The following is a 27,615-nucleotide window of genomic DNA, read 5'->3' on the forward strand; positions in this document are numbered from 1 at the left end:
CATTTGTTATGGTATAAACTTTGCTCTTTCTGCCCCTTTCTATTTTACTTTGGCGTTTCCTAACTGAAATACTTCATCTGGGGGAAAATCATTCTATTTTACAATCCGAAAAGGATTTCTGGTATGAACAAAACCTTGTATCTCAATTTGTTTTTTGAAAGAAGAAATCATAAAATCATCAGAATGGTAACTGTGGAAGCTTTTTTAGGTACGCTATCTGAAAAGCCAATTTTGCAGTCGTAAATATTCGATGTGTTTGCGTTGCAGGTGTAAATGTGCTTTTTTTCCAAAGAACTCAAAAGAAAAAGGAGAAAGTAAACTTCAGAAGGCAACAGTTTTGAAGCACAATGTTTTCTACCGTGTAAGAATAAAATAAGACCAGAAACAAACATACAATATGTACTACTACATAGACAAATATTCACAAGTACAAGCATTGTGACCAACAAAATGAATGCTCTTTCTCCTTGGCGTTCCTCCTCAAAAAGAACCGACTGATGGGTTTCAGAGTAAGTTAACACTCTGAAAATTCTTACAGAAAAGCCTGTGAAAACAGAGGAGTCGCGTCAAGAAATTAGTATACATCTACTGAGATAAATATGATGAACTGCTCAGAGTTGGTGATAAGAACTGTCTTTAGAAGCTTGTTTCATATTACAAGGCACCCTGAACTCTTTCGTTTCCTAGTAACTCAGATGAATTTGATGAATTGATGAATTCATTAAGATGGTTTGTAGGTGGGCATGGAAGCCATGGCTGTGATGTCATCTCGTCCTGAAAGCAAATTGAACCAAAACTCTGAGGATGTAATTACGTGTGAAGATAGAGAACACTACTATCATCAACATCATTATTGCTATCACCTTTTCACTATTCAAAAAGATTGTCTGGTGGGGATGGGTAATGGACAGACTAGTTAAGTACAATACTGGGACGCATGGTCTGTATTCAGTGCGTCTTCTAAGTCTATCAACACGGTTAAGTGATCAAAACCATCCAATCAAGCAGGGTTTCCTTTTCTTTTTTGGCATCATTTGCTGGCTCTTTCTGAACTGGACAAACAAATCAAATAAAACAAACAGCTTGCCTCATCGGATCATGCTAAGACCTGTCCGCGTGCCATACGCGTCTATGTTTGTAGATAGTCTTGTTTATTAGTACTAGACTGTAGCTAAATTTATATAGCGGCACTGGCGTGATCTTGTTACACTTATAATAATGGTGGGGAAGGAAACAAGAAGAAAAACAAAAAGGGAAGAAAGAAGAATACCTACTAATCGTATGACGGCAATTTGGTACCTATTAAAATGAAAATAAAATGCGAATTTGGTGAGTTGGCTCAACACGGGACGGCTAAGAGTTATGATATCCCATCAAGGAGACATCATGATTTCATGACCTAAAAACACAAGTTCTGGTTAGGTAAGTTAGATTTAATTTGCTACAATATTTTTTGATACTCAAATTCAACCCCAACTGAACTCAACAAAACCTTGTCCAGACTCCCAACTACATGGGGTCAGCTTCATTATCACAAGTTGAACTACAGATACATGGATACAATATACCCAAGAAAAATTATTAATTTACAGGTGCTAAGAGAAACTGTGTATAAAACTTGTTATTAATTTACTTTGAACTTTTCACTGTAATCTGTTTTCACCAAGTGGAGAGTATGAGGTCTCAGAATTTGAGAGTAAAATATGAAATTTGCAATGAAAATGAAGGTAACAAACACAACTTCTGCATTAGGCGAACTGGAAGCACGTGGTTTAGATATACTGCAAGAAAGGCTAAAATAAATTGATCATATGATTATTTTCTTTTTCACTCTCAAGTTTTCTACTTAAGGCCCTAAAAGAGGACCTTTCAGTTTTGGGGGTACTGATAGAAATTGTCTCAAGACAATGTCAAGAAAACTTATGAGGTGTTAATATTTGTTAATAAAATATGCAAGAAAGACAGACTTGAGTCAAGTGAAAAGAATCATTGGAGTCAATTGATTTGGAAAAGAAATATATCTGCAGTTAATACCATGACACAGATCCCTGTGCCTGGAAAAGGAAGCAACTTTGTGGAGTCATGGAGCCAACTTAGGAACTAGCTGCTAATGCAGCACACTAGACCTCTAACAAGAGCATTGAGGCCATCTATCTTCCCAATATTAAAATGTGAGTTACCAGTGCTCAACCAACAAAAACTCCTGATGAAAATGTTGATGAAGCCATTACCTATCTATCTTCTCAATATTAAAATGTGAGTTACAGGTTCTAGTAACCTAGCAACTAATTTAGACCTGAGAAGTTGGCCACAAAGTTCCTAAAAGGCCACAGAACCAAATAAAAACAAGTGATACATCCCACATAATTGTAGCAACCAGCTATGAGACAATAGCGGACAGATACAGATCTCTCTTAAAGATCATGATAGGTTATGCTCAAAGTGCAGAAAAAGTAGAAGAGTGGATTCAGGTAGAATCTCTAAAATAGCTTAGGACAAACACCCTAGAAGTAAGATATATCAATTCTCATCAAAGCAACACATACGGTGAAATTTGAAAAGGTTTAAGCTGAGGTTTCAGGGCATAAAGTTCAAACTGCCTGGTCTTGAAAGTTGAATTTTATATTTAAGGACGTGGAACCATAAGAGGGAATAAGAATTGCATAGCCTGAATCATTACCAGGGTTTTAGGGGATTTATGCCAAGGAATCAGGGTATTGATTATGTGTGTATTTTGAGTGTGGTCATAGGACAAATTATTAGGTTTGCTAAGGTGAAACAAAGGTATCATCTAGCTCAGCTGGTAAAGTCAGTGGTTGTAGTTCCCATTGACCTGGGATAAATTCCTGATTTCACCCTCCCCAAGGGCCATTGCTTGGTGAAATGGTAAAATCTTGAGCTAACAAACATGAGACACGCAGGTTCAAGTCTGAGGGTGTTCAGTACAAAAAAGGCCAAAGGTTAGGTCCATATCTACTCCACCCCTCCCAATACCCTGGATATCTGGGACCAACATTGGGTAATCTCCCTTTTTGTTGAAGGAAATGTGATAAGAAATGGAATAAAGGGAGCTGTAATTATCAAAAATGGAATGGTAAAGGACCCACTAATTGTTGGATACTTGGATTCTTGTCCAGGTTTCTCAAAATCAATAATATCAATAAATAAATAATGGACTGAACATGTGAACTTTTTCCAGATTCTGAACATATTCAACTTAACTAAGCCTTGTCCCAACCATATGGGGTCAGCCATGAACAGATTCATGAAATAAAATTAATTTGAGTAAAATGAATAAGGTAAAATGATAGCAAAGGGTATCAGCACTTGGACTAACTACATGTTTGATATACCAGTGTAAGACACAATATGTGCTGATAAAACACTGAATATTGCAAGGACACTTCCTAGAATATATTTTGCAGCATTAATACTTTCAAAATATGTAAAACGGTATGCTAAACAAATCATACCACAAAAAATCTAACATATTTAGAGGTTTAATTAAACTTGGCAAGAAATAAGTTGAGTAACACTTAGCTTCAAAAGCCTAGAAATAGAAGCATGATTAGCAATATTAAATGTGAAATCCATACACATATTCACCTTGAGGATCTTAAGAATGTAAGGACATCCCTATTTCCTATATCTATGTGTCTTGGTATCCATATCTGGACATTATAGGAAAACTATTAAGAAATGATGAAGCCACAACAGTGCAACGAGGCTCATTTGGTTGCACAGGAAGTGTAATAAAATTGTATGATTTTCTATATTTGGTTGTCTGAAGAAGCCACTCCTCAAACGTGATATTTTCTCAACCACGATTTATTTTCTAAAATATGATTTTAATTCTACCTGATAAAAAAGGATGCCTATTGATAGTCCACTTCTTTTTAATTTTTCCAATAAATTTGTCTTGTTGGTCAAGCAAGGACTGGAAAATATAAAAGTATTGCCTTCCAAAAGAAGATACTAAAACATCAACTTCCCCCTTTTTTGAACTTCCATGCAACCCAACAGAATCTTGTTGTGTAGAGGGCGCAACATATGAAAATAAAACAAACAATGAAACAAACCAAAAAGAAATAAAAAGAAAAGAGAATAAGGAAAAGACTTTCTGATTACTGTGTCTTTAAATTCTGCAGAAGAAGCAGAAACTGAGAAGAATGCCCAAAAACAAGCTTCCATCTAGACATTCTATCATACATGGGCCTTAAGATTGGACTTGAAACTGAGCACAGATTAGATCTCCACTTGGGCCTAATTATGGGCCAATGATTGATCCACCATGTAGGCCTTTATTGCACTTGTGTACTTGCCAGGGTTTAAATCCAGGCAGCCCATGTTTAGCCAAACAATGTGTCCATCTGGAACGAGCAGTTCAGATTGGATGCTAATCAAATAGATTCTCTGATCACCTGTTGGAGACTTGGAGTAACCAAGGACCCTCCAGCAAAGGACCACCTTGCAATCCCCTTCAACCATCATATTTGACCATCCCAGTTTCAGTGAATGGATTATTTTCAGACCACGGAGAAGTGCAGTAATCTCAGATTTTAGAGTATATATATATATATATATATATATATATATATATATTTGTTGCTATATGTATTGTGCTGCTTGAAGTATGTGATGGCACATAGTCTATGTGAACTAGATGCTTGTACAAGAGTGTTATGTAGTCCATTTTTTTTAATGTGAATTCCACTTCCACCAGTTTCTCCAGCCATATCTTTGCAGTTTCTCCAGCCATACCTTTGCTCTATCTGCCCAACATAGATATGGTTAATTGATGGTGTATAAAATGAAAATTATGCATAACAAAAAAAGGCAGTAGAGGAGTTTCTTTTAGTTTTTGTTTTGTTTTTTTTTTTTTTTTCAAGCAGTGGTCTGCTGGTATGGAGTTGCCACAAACGAGGAGAACATTGAACGGTCAAAATTACATTCTTTTCTTTGAAAAACAAAGGTTGTAACTCCCTATCATCCTGCTTTTCTTTTTACATTTGCAAAGCAGAAAGACTGTAAACTAAATGTTGCATATCATTCTACTATTTTTTTATAGGAAATGGTAGCTTTCATTGGTTAAAACCAGAAGAACAACTGTCGCCTTCTAAAGTGAAAGGTGACCCCTGAACAAAAAAACAACTTACAACACTGCCCAAAATAAAACCTCCCGATTCACCCCTTGCTTCCTAGGTTGTCAGCTAAAACATTTGCTGACCTCCTAGACCAATAAACTTGTGGACCCAGCTCCCTTGTGAGGCTCAATAATTCCCTTACAGGTTGTCTAAGGGACCAGGTTCCCAAACTATTTGATTGCAGCCAACCTACTACTAATTTTGAATCTCCCTCCACTTCTAACTGTTGAAAGCCCAAATGCTTGGCCAATCTGAACCCTTGGAGGAGAGCCAACACTTCAGATCTAAGCGAGTCCCCCAAACCTATTGGACCAGAATACATAGCTAGGATTTTTCCTTCTGCATTTCTAAATACACCCCATATTCCAGAAGGTCCAGGATTCCCAAGAGAGCTTCCATCAAAGTTTAGTTTGACATTACACTGCAAAGGAGGGGACCAAGCTGCTTGTATGGTAGGTGATGAAGTAGAAGACCTTGCTAAAATACTCCAGCCTCTAGTCAAATTATCTATGGAGACATCCTTGAACAAGTCAAGAGTTTTCAGCCAATGTACTGCTTTGATGGTGATCCATTCGATAACTTCAGGAGTTGATTTTTCTTTCCCTTGGAAAATCCTATTATTTCTCTCTTCCCACACTGCCCACAAGATAGCTGCCCTCGTTGTTCTCCACATCACCCTTCCTTTCTTCTTTGGTTGTCGGAAAAAGCTAGGGTCAAATAATTCTGCTACACTTGTGGGGGGAGTCCACCTACAATCAAAGAGAGAGGAGAACCAATCACAAATTAGAGCACTAAAAGGACAAGAAAATAATAGGTGATTTCATCTCACCATTCCTCAAGCAAAGGCTACAGACATGAAAGGACAAGCACCAATTTGGTCTCTTTCTTTGAAGTACTTCCAAGGTATTGATTTTTTGGAGAACCACTTCCCAACAAAAAGCCCTTACTTTTGGGGGTACCGGAGTGCTCCATACTTCTTTAACAGGAAAGGAGGTAACCGGGTTAAAAAGGACCAAAGCATTGAAAAACGAAGAACAAGAAAAACTACCTATAGAAGTTTCATTCTACAATTGCACATTTACAGTCGATATTAACTTTTTTAAGTGATAGCATTAATATTTTAAATTTAAAACATACTTTTTTTGTTAACTAGTCATTGCCTAACCAAGTTAACACTGATTACATCTTTATTTTGTGGTCAATTATTCAGTGCCTAGGCACTGAATAGTTGCTGCATCACCTAGGAAGGCCAAACAACTGCTCATTGCTTCATCACATTGAGAAATTGGCACTAATACAAATCAAGAAATTTATTCAAAAAGCTAATGAGAACTTAGAACGATAAAGAAATTTATTCAAAAGATTTGAAGAATGGAGGGAAAAGCAGAAAAGGAGGACATGAGAACAGAGGTCACTTGGTGAAAGGTGAACTTTAAGGAGGTGTACAGTACCGTCCTGCAGGGATTCTTTTCTTCTTCTTTTATTTCCTTTCCTTCTTTTTGGTGGTGGTATTGGGTGGGTGGGGGGTAGAAATTTCTTGGTGAGTGGTAAATTCAAATGAGGTGATGACCTTTGTCTAGGAAGGTGAAGAAAAACAAGAATCTATAGGGAGGTCTCTATGGAATTTCACTACAAAAGTAATTGCCTATAAATATTAGTCAGAATGATCTATTCCCATAGTCTGTTTGGTTCGGACAGGAATTGGAATGGGAATTTGAATCAGCTGGAATGGGATTTCATTCCCAAGGGAGGGGAGGGAATGGCCATTCCCTCAAAAAGGGAAATGTCATTCCACCAGGAATGGGAATGGGATTCCAATTCCGCCCAACCAAACAGTTGGAATCGGAACGGACCATTCCGGTTCCAATTCCAGACCCCCCATTCCCATGACCAAATGGGCCCTAAGTATGGTATGATAAACAATGGATGAAATTGTATTGGATAACCATTATCTCCGTAGCTGTGAAGGTGAATCTGTGGACCACTTATTGATTCAATGTTCTACATATCTTGTATGCGTACACTTTTTGAAGCTTTTTGGGAAGCATTGAGTGGTGTTCAGGAATTTCCTAAGTATGATTACTTTATGAGAAGCCAAAGGCTACAATGACAGAGGGGGCTTGTCTTTGGTCCTTAGTGCCATTTGTATTATGAACTGTATGAACCAAAAGAAACACTAGGACCTTGGATGGTTAGGCCTCCACTTCAAATGTAGTATCGGGAAAAGTGTAAAGACTTGATCAGATGGACCCATAGTTTTCAAGGTGCCAAGGCGAGGCTAGGCGACTGGAAGGCGCCTAGTCACCTAGGCAATGGATTTTTTATGTTAAAAACATAGATCCTAGAGTAGTTATCTAGGTACCATAACCATATTTCTTTAATAATTATTCATGATTTTCATAAGAAAAGTATAAATTTCATATTTGTAGAGAAGATGGGCCGAATGGCCCATAGGTTGTTTATTCTTCTTGTTATTTTGGGCTCATCCTGTCAATATTAAGTTATTTTTTAAGTTCTTTGTAAATTCTTGCCCAACTAAGGGCCTCCTTGTAATTACTCAAATATATCTAATAAAACAGTGTTAGAGGGCTGAGATAGAGGTTGTTCGAAAACTCTTCTCAGAACCCTCATTGCCGAAACACACAAGTCTCCTCTCCTCTCTTCAGTTTCAACATGGTATCAGAGCATATCTGAACTTGAACGTCCTAGGGCTGGAGGCTTAGTCACGTACTACCTGATTCTTGGAGGTCATTGGGCGAGCCCAAGACTAGAATCTCTTGGAGAAGGGGTTCGGTGACCAGGAAGAATCAGAGAAGAAGAAAAAAGGGGAAGGGGAACAGCTCGGTTCTGTTTTTTAAGCTTGACTGTGTTTGGACTGTTGAAGCTCGAACTGTAAGTTGTGCTTAGTTTTCTAGTTTTGTTTTGCATTACCTTTGGCTGTGTTTGGACTGTTGAAGTGTCCGAAAATCCTAACTGTTCTGTACTACCTTCAACTGCATTAAATCTGGTTTAACCCAGAAATTCCTGGGCTATTTTTCTTTTCTTCTTGGACAGTTAAAACCTGCCGAAACATCATTGTAACAAGGCTATGTATTGTTACTCTTGTTCAGCTGTTTTAGAGGGATGTACGACCAGTTTTTGGGGTCTTTTCTCTTCCTTGACAGTGGGGTTGTCTCTATTGCCCACACTGTGTTTGTGAAAAGGCCTATTCAGCAATACCGATTGGTACTTACTCTTCTTGGCTGAGTGTACAACCTTGAAAAGGTACTTCGGCTGAGTGCACAGTGCCTAGGAGTTTCTGATTACTTCTTGAAGCCTAAACTCAGTGTGTTGCCTCCTTGTGGTCGGTTGAACTCAGTGTGTTGTCTCCCTGTGGTCGGTTGAACTCAGTTATTGCTTGTTCTTATCCAGCATACTTGTAGAAGTCATTTGAAATCATATTTGGAGTGTTTACATGATGTACTCCTCAGAGTTTGAAAACAAAAGTAGTGCTGAATATGGACTGGGTCAGGGGACTCCAAGTGATTCCTTATTGACTGTGACCACAGTTAAACTAGATGGAACTAATTATTTGGCATTGTCACAAATTACACTGTCATTGGGTTCATTTCCAAGAGTAAGAAAGCTCCCCCAGAAGATGTCCATCCTACGAGAAGTGGATGCAGGAAAATTACACTGTCATTGGGTGGCTTGTGAACTTAATGCAGCCACAAATCAGTCAACACTACCTATGGATAAATTCAGCAAAAGAAATTTGGGACAGTGTTGCAGAAACCTATTCCCAAAAACTCAATGTGGCCCGGGCATATAAATTGAGAAGTGATGTAAAGAATTTAAGGCAATGAGAGAAACTTCTTGCTGTATATTTCTCAATCCTGAAATCCTTATGGCAAGAGATTGACCTAATAAAAGTTGTAACTTGGGACACCACTAATGATGCAGAGACCTACAGAAAATTGGTTGAAAGGAACAGGGTTTTTGAATTCTTAACTGGATTAAACCCGGAATATGATATCACAAAACAGAATATTCTTTCCAAGGAGTGTGTATCTTTGTCACAAGCTTATGCATTGGTGAGTAGTGAAGAGAGTAGAAGGGTTGTTCAGGTTCAAGGGGCTGATATTAATGACCACTTTGCCAATATGGGGATTAAACCTAAAAGAAATGTTGGAACTTCTAGTGGCACAGGAAAGAAAGAAGTTGTATGTGAGTACTGCAAGAGGCCGAAGCACACCAAAGACAAGTGCTGGAAGTTACATCCTAATCTTGTTCCCATCAGGTTTCAGAAAAAATATGATAGTAAAAGATTAGGAAGTGCAAATGTAGTTGTCGGGCCAGATAGTGAAGAGATGTTTGCTTCTGCACAGTTGGCAGCCATGAGAGCTGAATATGAAAAGTTTGGGAAGATGATCAGTCAACTGAGTGATGTGACCTCTGCTACTGACCCTTCAGGGAATTCTACTGCTTCAGCATTTGCTCATTCAGGTATAAGGGCTTCTGCTAATCATGCTACCTCTTCAGGTAATCTCAAGATCCCTTGGATTATTGACTCAGGTGCTTCTAACCATATGACCAATCTGTCTACCTTGTTTGTTTCATATGACTTACTTCCTGGACGTGATAAAATCACTTTAGCTGATGGTTCACTAACCCTTATCTCTGGTAAGGAAACCATCAAGGCTACGGATTCCTTGTACCTCCCTTCTACCCTTCATGTACCTAAACTAAATACAAATTTGTTGTCTGTGAGCAGTTTAACCAAGTCACCAAACTGTTGTGTAACATTTTTTCTTTCCTACTGTGTTTTTCAAGATCTGGAGTCTCAGAAGGTGATTGGGAGTGGCCATGAGGCGAACGGAATATACCTGCTTGATACTCCGGGACAATGCACTTATCATCTTGGGAATGTTGCTCTTGGATCTGTCTCTTCAGAGTCTATTAGTCGGATTATGTTGTGTCATTGCCGTTTTGGTCATCTGCCTTTTTCGGCTTTGAATCATCTATTCCCTGAACTGTTTAAGGGAATTATTCTGTCCAGTCTTCATTGTGAGTCTTGTGAATTGTCAAAGCATTGTAGAAGCAAGTATCATTTGAGAAATAAAAGATCTTCTGTTCCTTTTAATATTATGCATTTTGATGTGTGGGGGGCTTACCACTTACCCTCCATGGGTGGCTACAAATATTTTATCTTGTTTATTGATGACTTTTCACGATTCACTTGGATATTCCTGATGAAATCCCGTGATGAAGTTCCAAGACTTGTAAAACAATTCCATGAATTTGTTCTAACCCAATTTGATACCAGGATTAAAATCTTCAGATCGGACAATGCAAAAGAATACCTTGAGAAAAACCTATCCTGCTATCTTTCTGACATGGGGGTTATTCATCAAAGCTCATGTGCTAGGACCCTAGAATAGAATGGGGTTGCTGAGAGAAAAAACAGGCATATTGTTGAGGTTGCAAGAAGTATCTTATTTGCCTCACATGTTCCTACCAGGTTTTGGGGTGATGTTGTACTTACTGCTACCTATCTTATAAACCGCATGTCATCCAGGGTTTTGGGGTTTAAGTCTCCCTTCACTCTTCTTCATCCGGACAAAGACCTTTTTCCTGTTCCTATTCGTGTCGTTGGCTGCACCTGTTATGTACATGTTCCAAGTGTCCAAAGGCATAAGTTTGAACCCAAAGCCAAAAAGTGTATCTTCCTTCGTTATTCCCCCAAACAGAAGGGTTATTGTTGTTTTGATCCAAAGTCTGGCAATCGATATGTCTCAATGGATGTCACCTTTGATGAGTCTTCACCTTTTTATGGTTCCTCTCCAGAAGGACATTTTCCACAGGGGGAGAATTTGACACAGGTGTTTGCTCTTCCTCTTCCTATCCCTGTTGAGTCCCTTGATGTGTCTGCCTCTCCCTCAAATGAATCAAGGTTGGATCAGTCGTTCCATTCTCCTTGTCCCGGTACCCTACCTCCTTGTCCTGTCCTCAATCCCAAGGTGTATCAAAGGCAAAGTTCCAGAAATGTGCAGGTTGTTTCTCCTACAACACATGAGCCTCCTACACTTTCAATCACAGAAGAAACAGCAGGTACTGGTTCAGCACCTTTGGATTCATCATTCCCTGACCTTGATATTCCCATTGCTGTTAGAAAAGGAAAACGGAAGTGCACTGCACACTACATTTCCAAGCACCTTTCTTACAGTTTGCTTTCACCTTCATATTTTGCCTATTTCTCTTCTGTTGCTTCTCATCCTATTCCCAGGTCTGTGTCAGAAGCTCTTAAGATTCCAGAATAGAGGGATGCTATGAAATCTGAAATAGATGCCCTACACAAGAATGACACATGGGAAGTGGTGGATTTGCCTAAAGGGAAGGATCCAGTCGGTTGCAAGTGGGTCTTTACTATCAAATAACCGAGTTGATGGCACCATTGAAAGGTACAAGGCCAGGCTGGTTGCAAAAGGCTATACACAGACATATGGGATTGATTATTTAAAGACTTTTGCACCTGTTGCCAAGATGACATCTGTGAGGGTTCTTCTATCTTTAGCTACTCACTTTGACTGGCCCCTTTATCAATTGGACGTGAAGAATGCATTTCTGAATGGTGAATTATATGAAGAGGTTTACATGTCTCTTCCACCAGGGATGTATGGAACTGAGGGAAGGTATGCAGGCTGAAGAAATCTCTTTATAGACTCAAACAGCCCTCTAGAGCATGGTTTGAGAAATTTAGAACAACACTTGTTAACTTTGGTTATGTGCAGACACAGTCCGATCATACTCTTTTTGTGAAGAGGAGTGGACCTCTGGAAGTATACCTCATTGTGTATGTAGATGATATTGTAGTGACCGGTAATGATGCCTCAGGAATTCAAGATCTAAAATCTTTTCTCCATACAGAGTTTGAGATTAAAGATTTGGGGGAATTGAGATACTTTCTTGGCATAGAAGTGGTTCGATCCAAGGATGGGATTCTTATCTCCCAAAGAAAGTATGTTCTTGACTTGCTCTCTGAAACTTGAAGGATGGGTGCTAGACCAGCTGCTACTCCTATTGATATGAGTCATAAACTCTCAGCCTCAGAAGGGACATTGTTAGAAGACAAAGGAATCTTTCAAAGACTTCTTGGAAAACTTTTGTACCTATGCATGACTTGGCCAGATATTGCATATGCAGTCAGTTGCATTAGCCAATTCATGCATGCTCCTCGAGACACTCATTTGGCAGTTGTAGAGAGAATCCTAAGTTATTTGAAGGGCTCCCCAGGAAAGGGTATTCTGTTTGCCAAGCATGGTCATATGAAACTTGAAGCTTACACCGATGCTGACTGGGCCGAGAACATTGATGACAGAAGATCTACCTCTGGGCATTGCAGTTTGGTAGCTGGTAATGTTGTTTCTTGGAGAAGCAAGAAACAATCGATTGTTGCTCAGTCTTCTACTGAAGCAGAATACAGGGCAATGGTACATGGGGTTTCTGAATTATTATGGCTAAAATCTTTGATGGAAGAATTTGGAGTTGAATATGACAAGCCAATGATGTTGTACTGTGATAATCAGGCTGCCATCAACATTGCTCACAACCCAGTGCAACATGATAGAACCAAGCATATTGAAGTTGATCGACACTTCATTAGGGAAAGGGTCTCTTCGGGTGAAGTGTGTCTTCCTTTCATCACATCTGAAGGACAGTTGGCAGATTTTCTTACCAAAGGCATTCCCAAGGCAAAACTTCAGCATGATACCAGTAAGCTTGGCATGATTGACATCTATGCTCAGCTTGAGGGAGAGTGTAGAGAAGATGGGCCGAATGGCCCATAGGTTATTTATTCTTCTTGTTATTTTGGGCTCATCCTGTCAATATTAAGTTATTTTTTAAGTTCTTTATAAATTCTTGCCCAACTAAGGGCCTCCTTGTAATTACTCAAATATATCTAATAAAACAGTGTTAGAGGGCTGAGATAGAGGTTGTTTGAAAACTCTTCTTAGAACCCTCATTGCCGAAACACACAAGTCTCCTCTCCTCTCTTCAGTTTCAACAATATTAAAGTATAGAAAATCAACATATTCATGAGAAGAAAAGGAAGAAGGAAAATAAAATTCAAAAAATATAGGGGCTGAACCCTTATTTTTGTTATAGGAAAAGAAGAAAATAAAAAGTATTGGTAGTAGTAGTAGTAGTAGTAGTAGTAGTAGTAGTAGAAGAAGAAGAAAAAGAAGAAGAATATATGAAAGGGGAAAATGTGCCGATTAGATAAAATTTTTAGTTCTTCCTTACTTATTGGTTCAGGTTTTTAAGTCTTTGAGGGTTCAATACAGCATTTAGCAATGTTTGTGTTGATTAAACCCTAATAAATAAGAAAATAATAAAAAGAAATTACTATATAAACACACAAAATGATTATTTTATTTTAATAATGTCTATTTTATAATTATAATATCAAAAAAGAATGAATAAAAAAGTTTTTTTTTATAGTAGGAAGTAGAAAACTGTTAGGCAATTAGGCGAGGCAAGCCTCAAAGGTCGCCTTGACAACTATGGATGGACCTATCAGCAAAGAAATTTTGCTAGTTTCATGTATCACCATTTCAACAACCACTGAAAACAAATCATTGGTGTCAGGGAGCCTGATGCTGCAACTATGTAAATGTGTATAAAAAAAGTATTACTTACAGTTTCAAATAAAAAGTATTACTTACACTTAAATAGGGATATATACTAAGCTTGTCCCCTTCGCCTTGAAGGAGTGTATATTATAAATTAGGGCTGCAAATGATATCTAATTGTCCAAATTCGAATTCGAATTCAATCCCATTAAGGGTGGTCCGAATCCAATCCATTTATAATTGGATTGAATATGGATCTTTCAAATTCAAATATAAATGAATCAAATTTGGACCAACCTATATCCGATCCATTAGCAGCCCTATCATAAATTGGCCTATTTACAATAGAAGCAACTCTAGTTCTATTAGGAAAGAATCCTGGCTGGAAACTAAATTTGATTGTCAAGAAATTGTTTCTTCAGTTTAAAGAGGCAAGGGAACAAGTTAAAACTACAACGTATCATTATTTGCAAGACTGGGTTCTCTTATTTGCTCACTGCACTTACTAGATAAAAGTATATCTTCAAATCCAGTCAAGTGATACAAATGGTAGCTTAATTACTGATTTGTCACCTCTTCAGAACGAGGATTTACTAGATTAGCTATAAAGGATGGAATTGAAACAAACTGCCTGGAGGCATGCCACACACAAGATGATGAACACTAGATGTTCATGATCAAAAGTCCAAGCTTCCAACTGGACAAACGAAGTATGTGTACTAGAAGCAATTGTAATCAAATCCATAAAGCTCTTTGTTGAACCTGAGTTCTACATGAGTTTGACATACTGAACTACAAGAAATTAGTAACCAAGCTTTGCAAACAGCATTCTAAGATATAAAAAAGAAGGACGGATTTTCAAAAGTAAAACTGAGATTTGACTTTTGCTGCAAAAGCACTTCAAACAATACTAACTTTCAAGCACAGTTCCAAAGAAAAAATTTCCACTATTGAGCTGCGAAGGTGACACTGGTCTCCTTGCAATCTGAAATTCAACATTCCTATGGTTGGGGTCAAGCTTGATTTCATCACTGTTGTCGTTCTCAGACAAGCACAAGCACAGGGAGAGAACAGAAAACCTCGAGTGGTCGAGAAGGAAGGACTTATTTAATCCATAGTCTCCATTTTCGTCGCTAGACCCAATGGTGGGCACCTCGCCCTTGTCCTTCCGCCCTTACCGACCGGCCACGAGAAACCACCTCGGAAAGATTTTCTAAACCAATGTGCCTTTATAAGACGAACCGGAAGAGCCTGATCACAGGGCTCTGAAGTTGGAGAAAGTTAAAGGATCAAGTCTGCCGTAGGGACAGAAGCAAACATTACGCAGCCCAAAGGCCACGCGCTTCCTGGGAACTGGGAAGCGGAGAATTTCATCGCCAAGAGTAAGAGTGCGGTCGGAACGACAAATGGTTGGTTTCATTTCGTCAGCGGGAAGGGCGAGGGTGGTGGTAACGAGTTCGAATCAGGCTTCATGGGGACATATTTCCAATGCAAGATTGCAAATAGCGGTTGAAACGGAGTGGGCACGGACTTGCCTTGAGGAAAGCCGATCTCGCTGCGGTGGTGACTGCCTGACTGGGGTTGCAGAAAAAAGTTGGGGGTGGATGACGAAGCGAAGCGACAGTGTAAGTGGGCTTTGGGAGGGGAATTGGGTTTGGGCTCATATTCGTAGTGGACAGTGGTTTAGAAGAGAGAGAAGCCTGGACTGGAAATTGTTTCTGGGCAGCCCATCGGACTGCCTAGTCCCTGGAAGGGCGGATATAGGTCCGTTTGGTTTGCAGTCGGAATCCAGAATCGAAATTCTTTGGAATGGTCTATCTTTAGTTTATACAGGAATCAGAATGGGAATTGAAATCAGTTAAAATAGGATTTCATTTCCCGTCCAAAGAGAATGGCCATTCCGTCAAATGAGAAAATGCCATTCCACCATGAATAGCCTTCCAATTCCATCTAATAAAAGAGTTGGAAGCGGAATGGCCCATTTGGATTCCGATTTCAGACCCCTACACTTCACATCTTAAGTCTTAACAATGCTCATCTCCATGATGTATGCATCTATAAATATTGAATTTAGGGAAATTGTCAAAAAATGAGTTTTCAGCATTTCTCTTAAACTCACCACAACTTTTCAAAATATCTAAAACTCACCATGTCATTAACTTGACGTTAAAGAGACTAACGGCTGTTAATATATTACCATTTTAACCTTCATAGAAAATATAAAATATATAAAACACATAAATTACAAAAAATATAAAAAATTATAGAAATTGCACACAAAATAAAAAATTATTTCAAAGACAAAATCAGAAAATAAAAGTTGTAGAAAAAACACCAAAAATTATAGAAAAACACAGAAATTGCAAATAAATAACAAAAATACAGGAAATTTTATAGATGGTAGAAAATAGAAAAATGTAAAAATAGTAAAAATTATAACAAAACACAAAATGTAAAGAAAAAAAAAAAAAGAAGATTGAAAAATGAAAAAGACCATTTTCCGCAAACTCGCCATTCAATGGTGATTTGTTCATAAAAATTGTTATTTATGTTGACATGGACAGCTCTGTTAAGAAACATTAACAGTGCACTAACAGAATATGAGTTTTGAAAAATAAAAACTTACTAACATGATGAATTTTAGACATTTTGAAAAATTGTGGTGAGTTTAAGAGAAATGGTGAAAACTCATAGTGAGTTTTTGACAATTTCCCTTGAATTTATGCTAAAACAAAGCCACAACGGTGCAGTTTAATAGTACAGGTACAGATGTCAACTTTTGCTCTCGTGTAGTGTGTTTCCTCACATCAACGAATGACATCACTCCACGTCAAACGTCAAAGGAAACTTTGCTAACGTCGCTAAAACTATTAAATCAAAGCCTTTGATGTATTGATATTGGCCATTTTGAATTAATGAATTAGATGGACCTGGACTGATGTTTTGGTGGGCCAGGCCGCAACAACGATACATCTAAGACCATAATTCTCGGTTTTAGCTGTGCGCCTGTGCCCTACGATATTGTGGGAGCAAAAGTGAACTCACAATACACTGAGAAATTCAATGAATAAACATGTCACTGATCCATACAGTTACCAGATATACAATAAACATTTACTCCTAGCTCTATCTCGTGTGTAACGGTATAGTTGTTATATACTGAATGCAAGTGAATGCAAGTGACAAACACAAATTTGGTAGATCTGAACTTGTGCTTAGGGCTTCAATTTTGACCACATTAACCCGAACCCAGCCGAAAATAGCCAGGTTGGGTTGGACTATGTATGAGGCTTTTGCCAACCCTACCCAACTTGAACCAGACAACTTTATATTTGTATGTATAAATATTATATAAACATTTATTTATTCAAGGAAATAACAACGTTGCGAAAGTAGAGAAGTCAGAAGTCAGGTCAACCCGACCCAAAAAGATTCATTTGGATTAGGGTTGACCTCAATTCAAGCTAACCTGACCCAACTTACACCCCTATTTATAGCACATTGCACACATATTGTGTTTAGCAGATCCAGAGTCCCATTGACGTGGGATTAAAGTCATTGATCAAAATGAGGAAACGCTCATACAGAGGAATGAGCCAAATTAAAGTGGTCCATACAATTCCAACCATTTAAAATTTGGTTGTTTTGACCGCCATAGCAATATTACATAGACGCATGGAACGTGTATTATGTATATATTTTTAATATTTTTAACATCAAGAATAAATATCCCTAAAACCATGGTTTTCATTTTGTTGAGATTTCATCGCTTCAAGATATAGCTACTGAAATACCAACTTATTTTCTACAAAACTCAAAAAATGGAACCACACGGACTTGAAGAAACATTCTCAAAAATTAATCTAATTAGTAAATGAATGAGATGGACCATGCACACATGAGAAAAGACTCGGTTTTGATTGGATAATTGAGTCTTAAAGCAACCATTACACACAAAAATACCCCCAACTGAGAATATGGATTTAAACTTCTAAGGTGAATGATACGGAGAATGGAACATAATTACATTCTATGAATCTAGCGAAGAATGTAGTAAATAAAATCAAGGCAATTCATGTCCTCACAACAAAGACAAGATGTGGTGGGGAGGTAGTTCATAGTGGTGATTTCACAGTGAAGTGAGCCACATGGCTCAATGTGAGTACTAGGAATGAATCGTCGGAATTATGAATATCTTTCAGCGAGTGGAAATGAAAATGCTTACCCAAAATAAAAATGTTCTCATGGCTTATCTAAAAGTAGTCTGCTCACAAGATCATATATAAGATCAAAAGGAATTAATGTCATTACGTCAATCCAATTTGTCAAATGTGACCAAGAACAAATTAACAGAGAATATATTCATCTACTTAACAATAGTCTAATAGATAAGTTGCTAACTGAAATTGCACAGGACCAAGAAAAGAGGATACGCCAATTAATGACTGGTGGGAGAAAATGCACCGTTGAAACACGAAAGGAATAAAGAGAAAAAAGCTATCTTTCTTCTATGGACAATATGGAAAACAAGAAATCAAATGGTTTTTCAAAAGATAATGCCTATGACCACAACACTATAGTGATGTGCAACTGCAGTGCGGACAGGAGCTATGGTAACTATGCAACTTTTTGAAGGTCCTCTTGTCTTCCATAATGATGCAGGTAATTGATGACAGCTCTGAAAAATGGTTTATCCATCTGTTCAAAGGAGATTAAGTTCATTGTAAGGGACACTCGTTCATATACTAAGAAGTTGCCGATGCCACTTTCATTCTATCAACAGGGAGGAAAACTGTGCAGCATATACTCTAGCCTCACAAGGTTATGGATAATTGTTGGAAACACCCCCCACTCGTTACTGCCTGTTCTGTTTCTGTAAGGTGTTTCTGTAGTTGTTGTTCTTTGGTTTGAATTTAGATAATTGATTTGTAGTGTTCTGGTTTGTGTTTGGTTTAATGTCAACTCTTTTCTACCCTAAAAAACAACAAATACTATAGAAGAGGCAACAAGGATGCATGAAGAATATCAAAGTATCAAACAATCACCAAAGAAATGTATCCCACAAGTAGAGGACAAATACAAACAGAAAATGGAAGTCAGACAGAATACTCCCCCCTATTCAGAAATTAGAACTAATTTTGATGTCTTACTGCCCCAGTGTGAAACAATGGAGAAGCAGCAGGGTGATAATGAAAGACTGCAAGGTAAAATTTGTAGAGAGGGAAACAAACACAAAGGAGACACATGGATGCTCACTATTTTACCAAAAAGAAAAAAAAAAGGAAAAAGAAAAGATGAGGATATATGTTGCTGAGGCCATAGCAGCATGGCAGGTAATAAACTCAATAAAAGAAAGAATCTTTGAAAATGTTTGGAGGGAACTTTATCACAATACCCTACCTTAAAAGGAAGCTATCACCTCCATGGAAAATTTGCCCAATCATTTAAGATAAATGGAGGCTATCTAAGAGGACACACATTCCAGTCAAAGCAAGCCATAAGAAAACAAAGTAGATGACCAGTTTGCAAACACATGCTGAGAAGCAGAGAGAGATGGTTAATGCAAAGAACTGTCTAAGGTTTGATAGATGTATACTTAAGGATTGGGGACAAGAAGATATAGCTACCGAAACAAAACATGAAAAATTGCAGACATACTTCTTTACAAGAAAGCATTCTGGGTTTCAGTCACTTGTATCACCTCAAGTTATGGATATAATATAAAGTTAACAAAGTTTAATAACATAACAATATAAAAATATTGTAAAATAATTAATATTACAACATGTTAAGTTGTGAACTACCATAGTACTAACACCAGCTACAATATTTCTTTTTGATAAATTTTGCAATTACCAAACAGGAAAAACATTCAAATTCAGTAGCAGAGAATTTCTTACCACCGATAATACACAAATCTGGAAAACCTCAAATTGTATATGCTCAAAGAATATATAGCAAAGCCAAATTCATTGGAAGGGTACGTTCATACTTATGGCATGATGGCATCACTTCTTTGATCCTGGGTTTCCAGGTCCAGTGGTAGCTACCTCTTTGGCTTAACCACTCTCTGGTACAATATCAGCTTGAACAATGATGAGATTGCAAAACTGATCATGCACTCCCAATTACACGGATATGGAAAGGGGGCCCACAACAGAAGATGGGCTCATCAGGTGAATCAGTTCTTGCACGAGCCCTAAGGACATCATTGGCATCATTGATAACAGCAGCAGCTGCAAGTGTGTACTCACCGGGCAACAGGAAATACAGAGAAAAGGAATGCTTAATTTCTTGAAGTGGAGACACCTCCACCTGGATCTCACTCAACACACCTTGACAAAATATGCAAATTTCTAATAAGTAAAACCAAAAGTAAATAATAATCCCATCTATGTCATAAAACCAAACAATAATAAAACCAAGAGTAATGGTTCAGCTCGTTCAATATGACCAGAATGAAAACCTAGTTAGAAGAAATCTGAAGAACCATTTGAAATCTTGATATGATATACTTCTGATGCTGATTTCCAGGGAATATAAATCCATATTCAACAATTTAAACATCTCTTCCTTTCTCCTGTTGTCACTTTTTTATTCCTATTATTTCTCTCATGCATAACTATTCCTTCCTCTCCTAATTTAAATATATTTGGATATCTCCTATTTCATCTATAAGTATATACTTAAAGCATTGGGAAGGTGTACGGCAGCATTTGAAGGTTGACACATGATTTGCTTTTGGCTTAACAAGCATGTTCTAAATTATTGACACGGGTTTCTCCCTCCCTTCTCTAATTTACTCTCTCTCTCTCTCTTATCACCTCTCTTTAGCCTCTAGCATTCAAAAATTACAAGAATGCCACATATAAGAAAAACCTCCCTCCCTATATAAGTGACTATAATATTTGAAAATTACAGAAATACTACATATAAGACAAATACACCTTTACCTTGCCATGTAACTGCCTCTATGATATTCAAAAATTACAAGAGTGCCACATATAGGACAGACCTCCTTATGTAATTGCTCTATGGCATTAGAAAATTACAAGAGTGCCACATACAATTATTTACGATTATGCCATCCTATCCCTCTTGTTTCTCGATTCCTTCTCTCCTCCTATTCTCTATCTCAAATTTTATTTATTCATTTATTTATTTTAATATTATCATCTAAACATTTATTTGTTTTAATAAAATAAATCAATAAAATAAAGATGTGATATTGAGAGAGGGATTTTAATAAACATCTATTTATTTATTTATTTTACTAATTTATTTATTTATTTAGAAATAATTTACTAACAAATTATTCTCTCCCCTTGAGACCGATATTTAGGGCTATCAATGGGTCGGGTCTAGTTTGAGATAGCCTATACAAGTCCCATCCCAATAAAATTTTATTTATTTATTTATTTTATTCAATTTAATAAATTATTATATAAACATTAGTTTATTTAAGAAAACTAGGGCTGAACCAATGGGTTGTGTCTATCTTGATGGAGCTAAACTGATAGAACATAATTATAAGTTTTATAACGGTTATGGTTCCATGATTTTATCTTGATTAATTATTGGATTGATTCTAGTTCCTACCTGTCTAGAATTGATTCAGGTCCGGAACCAAATATTTTATGAAATATATAATTTTTTATCTTTCTTGTAATTTTTATCATGTTTCATGTTTAAAATAGTAAATTTGATAAATAATAAATAAGAAAATATTAGACTTATTAGTTAAAAATGTTTAACTTATTAACATAAAAATAAATTAGTATTATTTTAACTATTGTTTTCAATATAATCAGGTCTATGATTTGATCCCAATTAAATAATTGGTTCGAGACTGGTTCTACCTAATCCTGACATGTTGACAACCCTAAACCAGATTGGGGCCCACTATAGTTATTTATTATTCGTAATAATATATTTATAGTTGTTTTATTTAAAAAAAATATAACCTAATTTATTGTTGTCTCCAAATGGCATTTTTCACAGGGGGCTTCACTGCTAGTTTAAAACTATATACATATCAAATTCAACCTATATTTCATTTCAGTGGCAATCAAAACTGAAACAAAATCTCACATTTTTGAAAATTGACAAATTTTAAAAAATATGCACATAGGTTCTTGTTGGTGAATCTATATCTATATATTAAAACGGAATGGTGTGATGTGGCATCATTCTTTTTTCTCCTTTTTTTATTTTTTATTTTATAAAATCTACATAATTCCACGTATTCTTTGAACACTTTTAAACACCTCTACTCCAAGGAAAGCACCAACTCCTGTTAATACCGTGCATACTAATACCTCTAATGTTTGGTGGTTTGGGAAACCGAACGTCTTAAAGAAGCATAACTTTTTGTTGAAAGATGTGAAAAGTTTCTCGTAACCGGGGCTGTGCATGCCAGTCTCTCTCTCAACATATCCTTCAACGACCATCACAAGTGAACTCCTTTGGTTTGGTTTTCCAAATAATGAATTCATTTAAAATTCGTTGACACCCTACACAAACTTTACCCTAACATTTAGTTTTTCAATGCATGGCACCACTCCTTCTGTCTCTCACGATGCTTCCCCCCACCTCAAATGACTTTCATTTTCTTCATCCCCATCGACGTCCTCATGAGGAGATGGAAGACTTCTCCAGTACCTATTCTTGTGAAGACCCCTACTTTTAGTGCCGTGGTCCTTTATCTCTATATGAGTAGTTTCAATAGCTGGAACAGCAACCATGAGTAACCATTGAAGCAACAGTACTCTGCCATCTAGGGAAGATAGTTGGGACTTGGGACCACTCACCAGCCACTTACTGTACATCAACAACAATTGCAAAATAAAGACAGGGTTAATTGTTGGGTTTGCTAAAGCAAGATGCAGTTTTTTATGGAGGAATTTGTTCATTGATGCGTACTTAGTTACTTAGTTTAACTTTGAAGTATTTGACTGAGTGATGTAATTGGTTTGTAGTGATCCTTTTTTTTTCCCATACAATTTTTTTATTTGTTTAGAGCCTGGATTGAAGTTCCCCTTTCATCTAGGTGTTTCTGTTTCTCACATATTTGTTTTTTATTTCAATGATCTGTGTTCTTATAGTGCTATATTTTCTGTACATAAGCATGTTTGACAATTCTACTTCCTGAAGTGTGGTGTAGGCCTTGAATTTGAACCTTGACAATATGGATGCTCATCCACGCTTCAATGGAGTTTTTCTAGCCCTGAATATGGTAGGGATGCAATTATTTGAGTGTTCGTAACCTTTTGTAGTTGTTTAATATATAAACTCAATATATCGTTTCTTGTGTGGGTTGTTGTTATTGCAGATCCGATGACAGATCAAACTTTGTTGTCTCAACAGAAGAGGAGCTTCTCCTGCTCATATAGCCATAAACCATGAGATACGCATCCCAAAGATTGGATGTATTGACAAGTCCATTTAATTTTCACAGTCATACTAAACTACTGATGTTGCGGTTTTGTTGGGACTTGGGAAGATGATTACAAAAGGAATAAGGTAGAACTTGAAGGAAGAAAGAGGAAGAGAGAGAAGTTAGAAGGTTCATTATAGTTCCATTGGAGAATAAGAAATTACCAAAGAAGAAGAAGATTATTTTTGGGGATTAGTTTAAGAGAGAAAATAAATAAATGTGAATCCTGTATACAGATTTTTGTTGTTTGGCTATGAAGAAGTGGTGGGGGAGGCTGAACACCTTTTTCCTCTTCTTTTTTTTTTTTTAATGTAGTAGTGGGAGAGGAGAAGACTCAAATAATTGTGGGGTTCTTCTTTTTTATATTTTGGAATATGTCACAAAATATGCCATCTCAGGCCTCCCCTCCAATCCACCATGGCTGGATATGTAATAATAATATACAAGAAAGGTTGTCTATTTGCTACATTGCCCCATTCCTCTCTCTCTGATTATATCTTTTTCCAAGTGTTAATAAAAGTCTCTCTTTTTTGCAAGATGATTATATGTAAAAGGGTAATTTGGTACTTTTTCTAACATATAAAGAGGTATTTTTATTATTTAGGAATAAAAATAAGTACATTTGACTAGCAATAATTGTTAAAAATAAATCATTAATAACAATAAGTAATTCATAAACTAAAAATATTAAATACATATTAGTAATTACTTAAATATATTATTTACATAAAATAATAAAAAGAATTATTAATTGTTATTATTGAAGAAAATTATAATTTTAGTTTTTTTAAACTGAATATAAAATTGTTAATTAATAATTGTAAACCTTCTACGTCAACTTCTCTAACAAGCCAGATGGAAAAGACCCAACATTCAAAGTATCAATATGATACGTCCCATATAGGATGTATGTATCGTATCTTGGAGCAGCCAAAACACTAAATACTAATAGTTTTTAAATTTGGTTTGTTGTATACAATATTATATGATGTGACAAAAGGTCTGCTAAAATTTCAGACAAAACAATAAAAAGGAAAAAAGAGTTTTTAAGAGTATTGATACATTGAACCATGAACAGACCCGATGCATGGTAGCATGTTTTACATCATGAAATGGATATTAAAAGTGTACGATTATAATTTAAATTTCAAAGTAAAACAAATGAAGATAAGAAAGGATTTTTCATGGGAGGACTTCAGGAAAGAAAGACACAAAAGAGCAAAGGTCAAGGTGATTTTAGTTCCATGCTCACATGTCACCAAATGAATCCATGGTCACTTTTGGAAGTTACTCTTCTAAATAGACCAAATGCACAAACATTAAAGCTAGTTATTGACAAGTTCAATGGTGGGTGATTTAAAGGTTTACCATCAAAGGCATGAATGCAGATATTGCTTTAAATCCAGGATAGAACAACTTGGTAGTGGTTGGGAAACCAAAACCAAACCAGGAGACCAGAAGCATTTTAGAAAACCATTCCCAACCATGTTATTGAACAAAAGAACCACCTCATCATTGGTCATCATCATCACCCAAGGCGTAGCCTAACTATATGGGGTCGGCTACATGAATCCGGTTTCTCCATTCCGTTCTGTTTATTGAACGAAAGAACAACTATATTGGCCATCCTCATTTTGTTCTGCTTTGTCTCTAACCGGTGTTTTAAAAGCGCAAGGGCTAATTTGCGCCTGAGGCGCAAGGCACAAGGCGAGGCACGCACCTTTTTAAGAAAGGTGCAAAACTACAAAAAAAAAAAGCTAAAAAAAAGAAAAAGAGGTCAGAAATTTCCAAAAATTCTAAAAAAAATAAAAAAAATGCAAAAAATTCAAAAATTATTAAACTTAATGTTAATAAAAAATATAAACATAAATTTTAAAATAAATGTTTTAAAAAACCAATTATCTAAAATTAAAATACATAAAAATAACATGTAAAGCCTATTCAAATGAAAATTTAAAAATAAAAGCAAAATAAAGCATTTTGAAGCATGTAAAATCTCTTTTTTTCCTTAATTGCATTGCTTCAAGTAGCTAATGTGATGTAAAACACATTGCATTCTTGATTCTATGAGTCGCCTTTGTACCACGCCCCTCGAGGCAAGCCCCAAAATGCGCCTAGGCACACCTCAAACACGCCTTTTAAATCATTGTCTCTAACATATAAAAATTCATTAAACATGATTCATTTTATGAAGAATAATTCATAACAAGAGATAATGAAGGAAACTGAAGTAAAGAGGTAATGTAAGAAATATAAATATTTTCCAACCTAGTGAAATGGATGAAAACATAAATAAGAAAAACGAAAGACAGTAATTTCTATAGAAAGACCAAAAAAAGACAAACGAGTATAGAATTGTACCAGCCCATAAAACTGTAGATTTGCTACCCTCGATGCAATTTTCCCCTGCCACATCTCTACAAGTAATACTAAGACTCATCCTGATAATTTCTTTTGTGTTATTGCGAACAAGAACTTCCATAGGAATCATCTCATGTGCTAGGACAGAACCTTTAGACACTGAAGAGCTAACTGGAATATCAAATTCTTTTGATGAATCAAGCATTGCCACTTGTTGACTGCCATTTTCGGAAAGCCTAAAGCCAAAGGTTAATGGATCTGGCAGTAGGATATCCATCACGGATGTTTGCAGAGCTGCTTGAATTGCGTCCTTAATACTCAGTTCTCCAGAGCTGTTCCGCCCAGATTGCCATCTCACCTTTATTCTAGAAACTAAGTTCTTGATAGAAGTATTCAATTCAGCCTTGGTATTCTTCTCTGTGAAACTTGAACTTCTGTTACTGAAAGACCCATCTGCATGAGAATCCTTTGCAAAAACAGATCCATCAAGAATAGGTAGCTTAAAATGCTCCAGTGGAATCAGTACCCTCGCAGAGTAATCCCTATCAATTCTGGTTTTAGGGTAACCAAAGTCAGCAGCATCATGATCGATAAAGGTTGAAATGTCCTCATCCTTTGCACTTTCTAGCTGGACAGAAACACTTATCTCAAATACAACATCAGTTGGATTAGATAGCTCAAGTTCAAGAAGGTGAAGACCCCAGCTTCCTCTGTATGGATCAATCTTTACCAATCTCTCAGTCTTACCTTCAGAAATGATACCTTCCTCTGCAGAATTATTCCGAAGATAAACTGGTTGTGGAAAATTTTCACTAATATGAGCAGGAATTTCCATAGAAAGTAAACAAGCCTTTATAAATGACAATCCCTGCTGAACACAGATGTGCAATGGAACAACCAAACGCCTGCCAGGGGGCAAAACAGAGCCATTTGTTGAGGTTTTGCCAGGATATTCCAATGGCCCTGACAAACAAAACACAAAAAGTTTAAACTGCATATCAATTACATGCTATTATCAGAAGACTGCTAAAACTTTTGCAAATACAGGAGAAAAGTAGGTAGTTATCCTCCCATCTAGAGGATGTAGGGACAAAACATACAACAACCTTACCAAGGAAGCAAAAGGTATATATAAGAAATCATCATTCCAACCCTTTCAATATAGTGGTAAAAGATTACCTCGGATATGTTAACCTTGCAATCCATTTGAGCAAGATGTTAACTAGAGGTCAAAGAACATACTCTCTAAGATGATGCTGTAAGAACTGGTGACCTTCTAAACCACACACTCCAACCCAAATGTATCCAACAGATAATTTAGTCTTGGAGTCACCCTCCACCTCTATTGCAAAACCCCATACACAGCATCACAATATCAATGCAACAGTTAAAGGTTCTCAAAAAAAAAGAACTAACATAGTGGCCACAATAGATGAGTCAATTCAGGTAGAGTCAAGAAGACCTTCTATGATGGACAGGTTTTGGGCATAATAAAATAAGTCTATGAAACAAGTAAAAAAGTGACAAGCTTAAGAAGTCCCACAACTGCACTAAAGATCATAAAGTGGACCCTTAAGGCACCAAGCCCATGAAATCGTCAACATGTAATCCATTTAGCTCATTAGTCCAGTTCATAACCCAAAGTCCAGATCCATGGCTAGACCTCTTTCACTGATACAACTATCCTAGAAGCACAAGCCACAAATAGCTCCTAGGGATGTAAAAGAGCCGAGCTAGCTCAGGCCATATGAGTAGAGCCTAAGCCTGAATTTGATCTCATTTGGCTAAATGAGCCCAAGCAGCATTTGGGTGGGCCTATCCCAGTCTTGGTTCATTTAGATATTATAAGACATATGATGTCAAGGAGCAATTACTTGGTTTAATGGTAAAATCAAATCATGGGCTGATAAGTGTGAGAATGTGAGTTCAAATAGTGGCCACTTTGTGAAAAAAATGCTAAATATTAGGACCATATCCAGTCTACCCCTCCCAAGACCCCAGATAGCTGGGACTAACGTTGGGTAATGGCCTTTAAGATATATGACATAAAATTAATTTATTG

General features: G+C 36.8%; 1 protein-coding gene and 1 long non-coding RNA gene across 2 annotated transcripts in view; both read right to left on the reverse strand.

The window, feature by feature from the left end:
* Positions 1-320: 320 nt before the first annotated feature.
* LOC148869567 (uncharacterized) lies at positions 321-15,423 on the reverse strand. Its single transcript, XR_016107119.1, has 3 exons — positions 14,672-15,423; positions 5,974-6,120; positions 321-5,893 (listed from the first exon to the last, which is right to left on the reverse strand). It is a non-coding gene; the product is annotated as an uncharacterized LOC148869567 (long non-coding RNA).
* A 4,054-nt stretch (positions 15,424-19,477) lies between these two features.
* LOC148869568 (trafficking protein particle complex II-specific subunit 120 homolog) overlaps positions 19,478-27,615 on the reverse strand; it is a 61,620-nt gene continuing 53,482 nt past the window's right edge. The window contains exons 9-10 of the mRNA XM_088969197.1: positions 25,554-26,516; positions 19,478-20,091 (exon numbers count right to left, since the gene is read on the reverse strand). Coding sequence (XP_088825323.1) covers positions 19,871-20,091; positions 25,554-26,516 — 1,184 coding nt within the window. The 3' untranslated portion in view covers positions 19,478-19,870. The remainder of the gene's footprint in view (positions 20,092-25,553; positions 26,517-27,615) is intronic.

The sequence above is a fragment of the Nelumbo lutea genome, chromosome 2 (genome assembly GCF_056320005.1).
Source record: "Nelumbo lutea isolate HS-2025 chromosome 2, American lotus-T2T, whole genome shotgun sequence".
In the NCBI taxonomy this organism is placed as follows: domain Eukaryota; kingdom Viridiplantae; phylum Streptophyta; class Magnoliopsida; order Proteales; family Nelumbonaceae; genus Nelumbo; species Nelumbo lutea.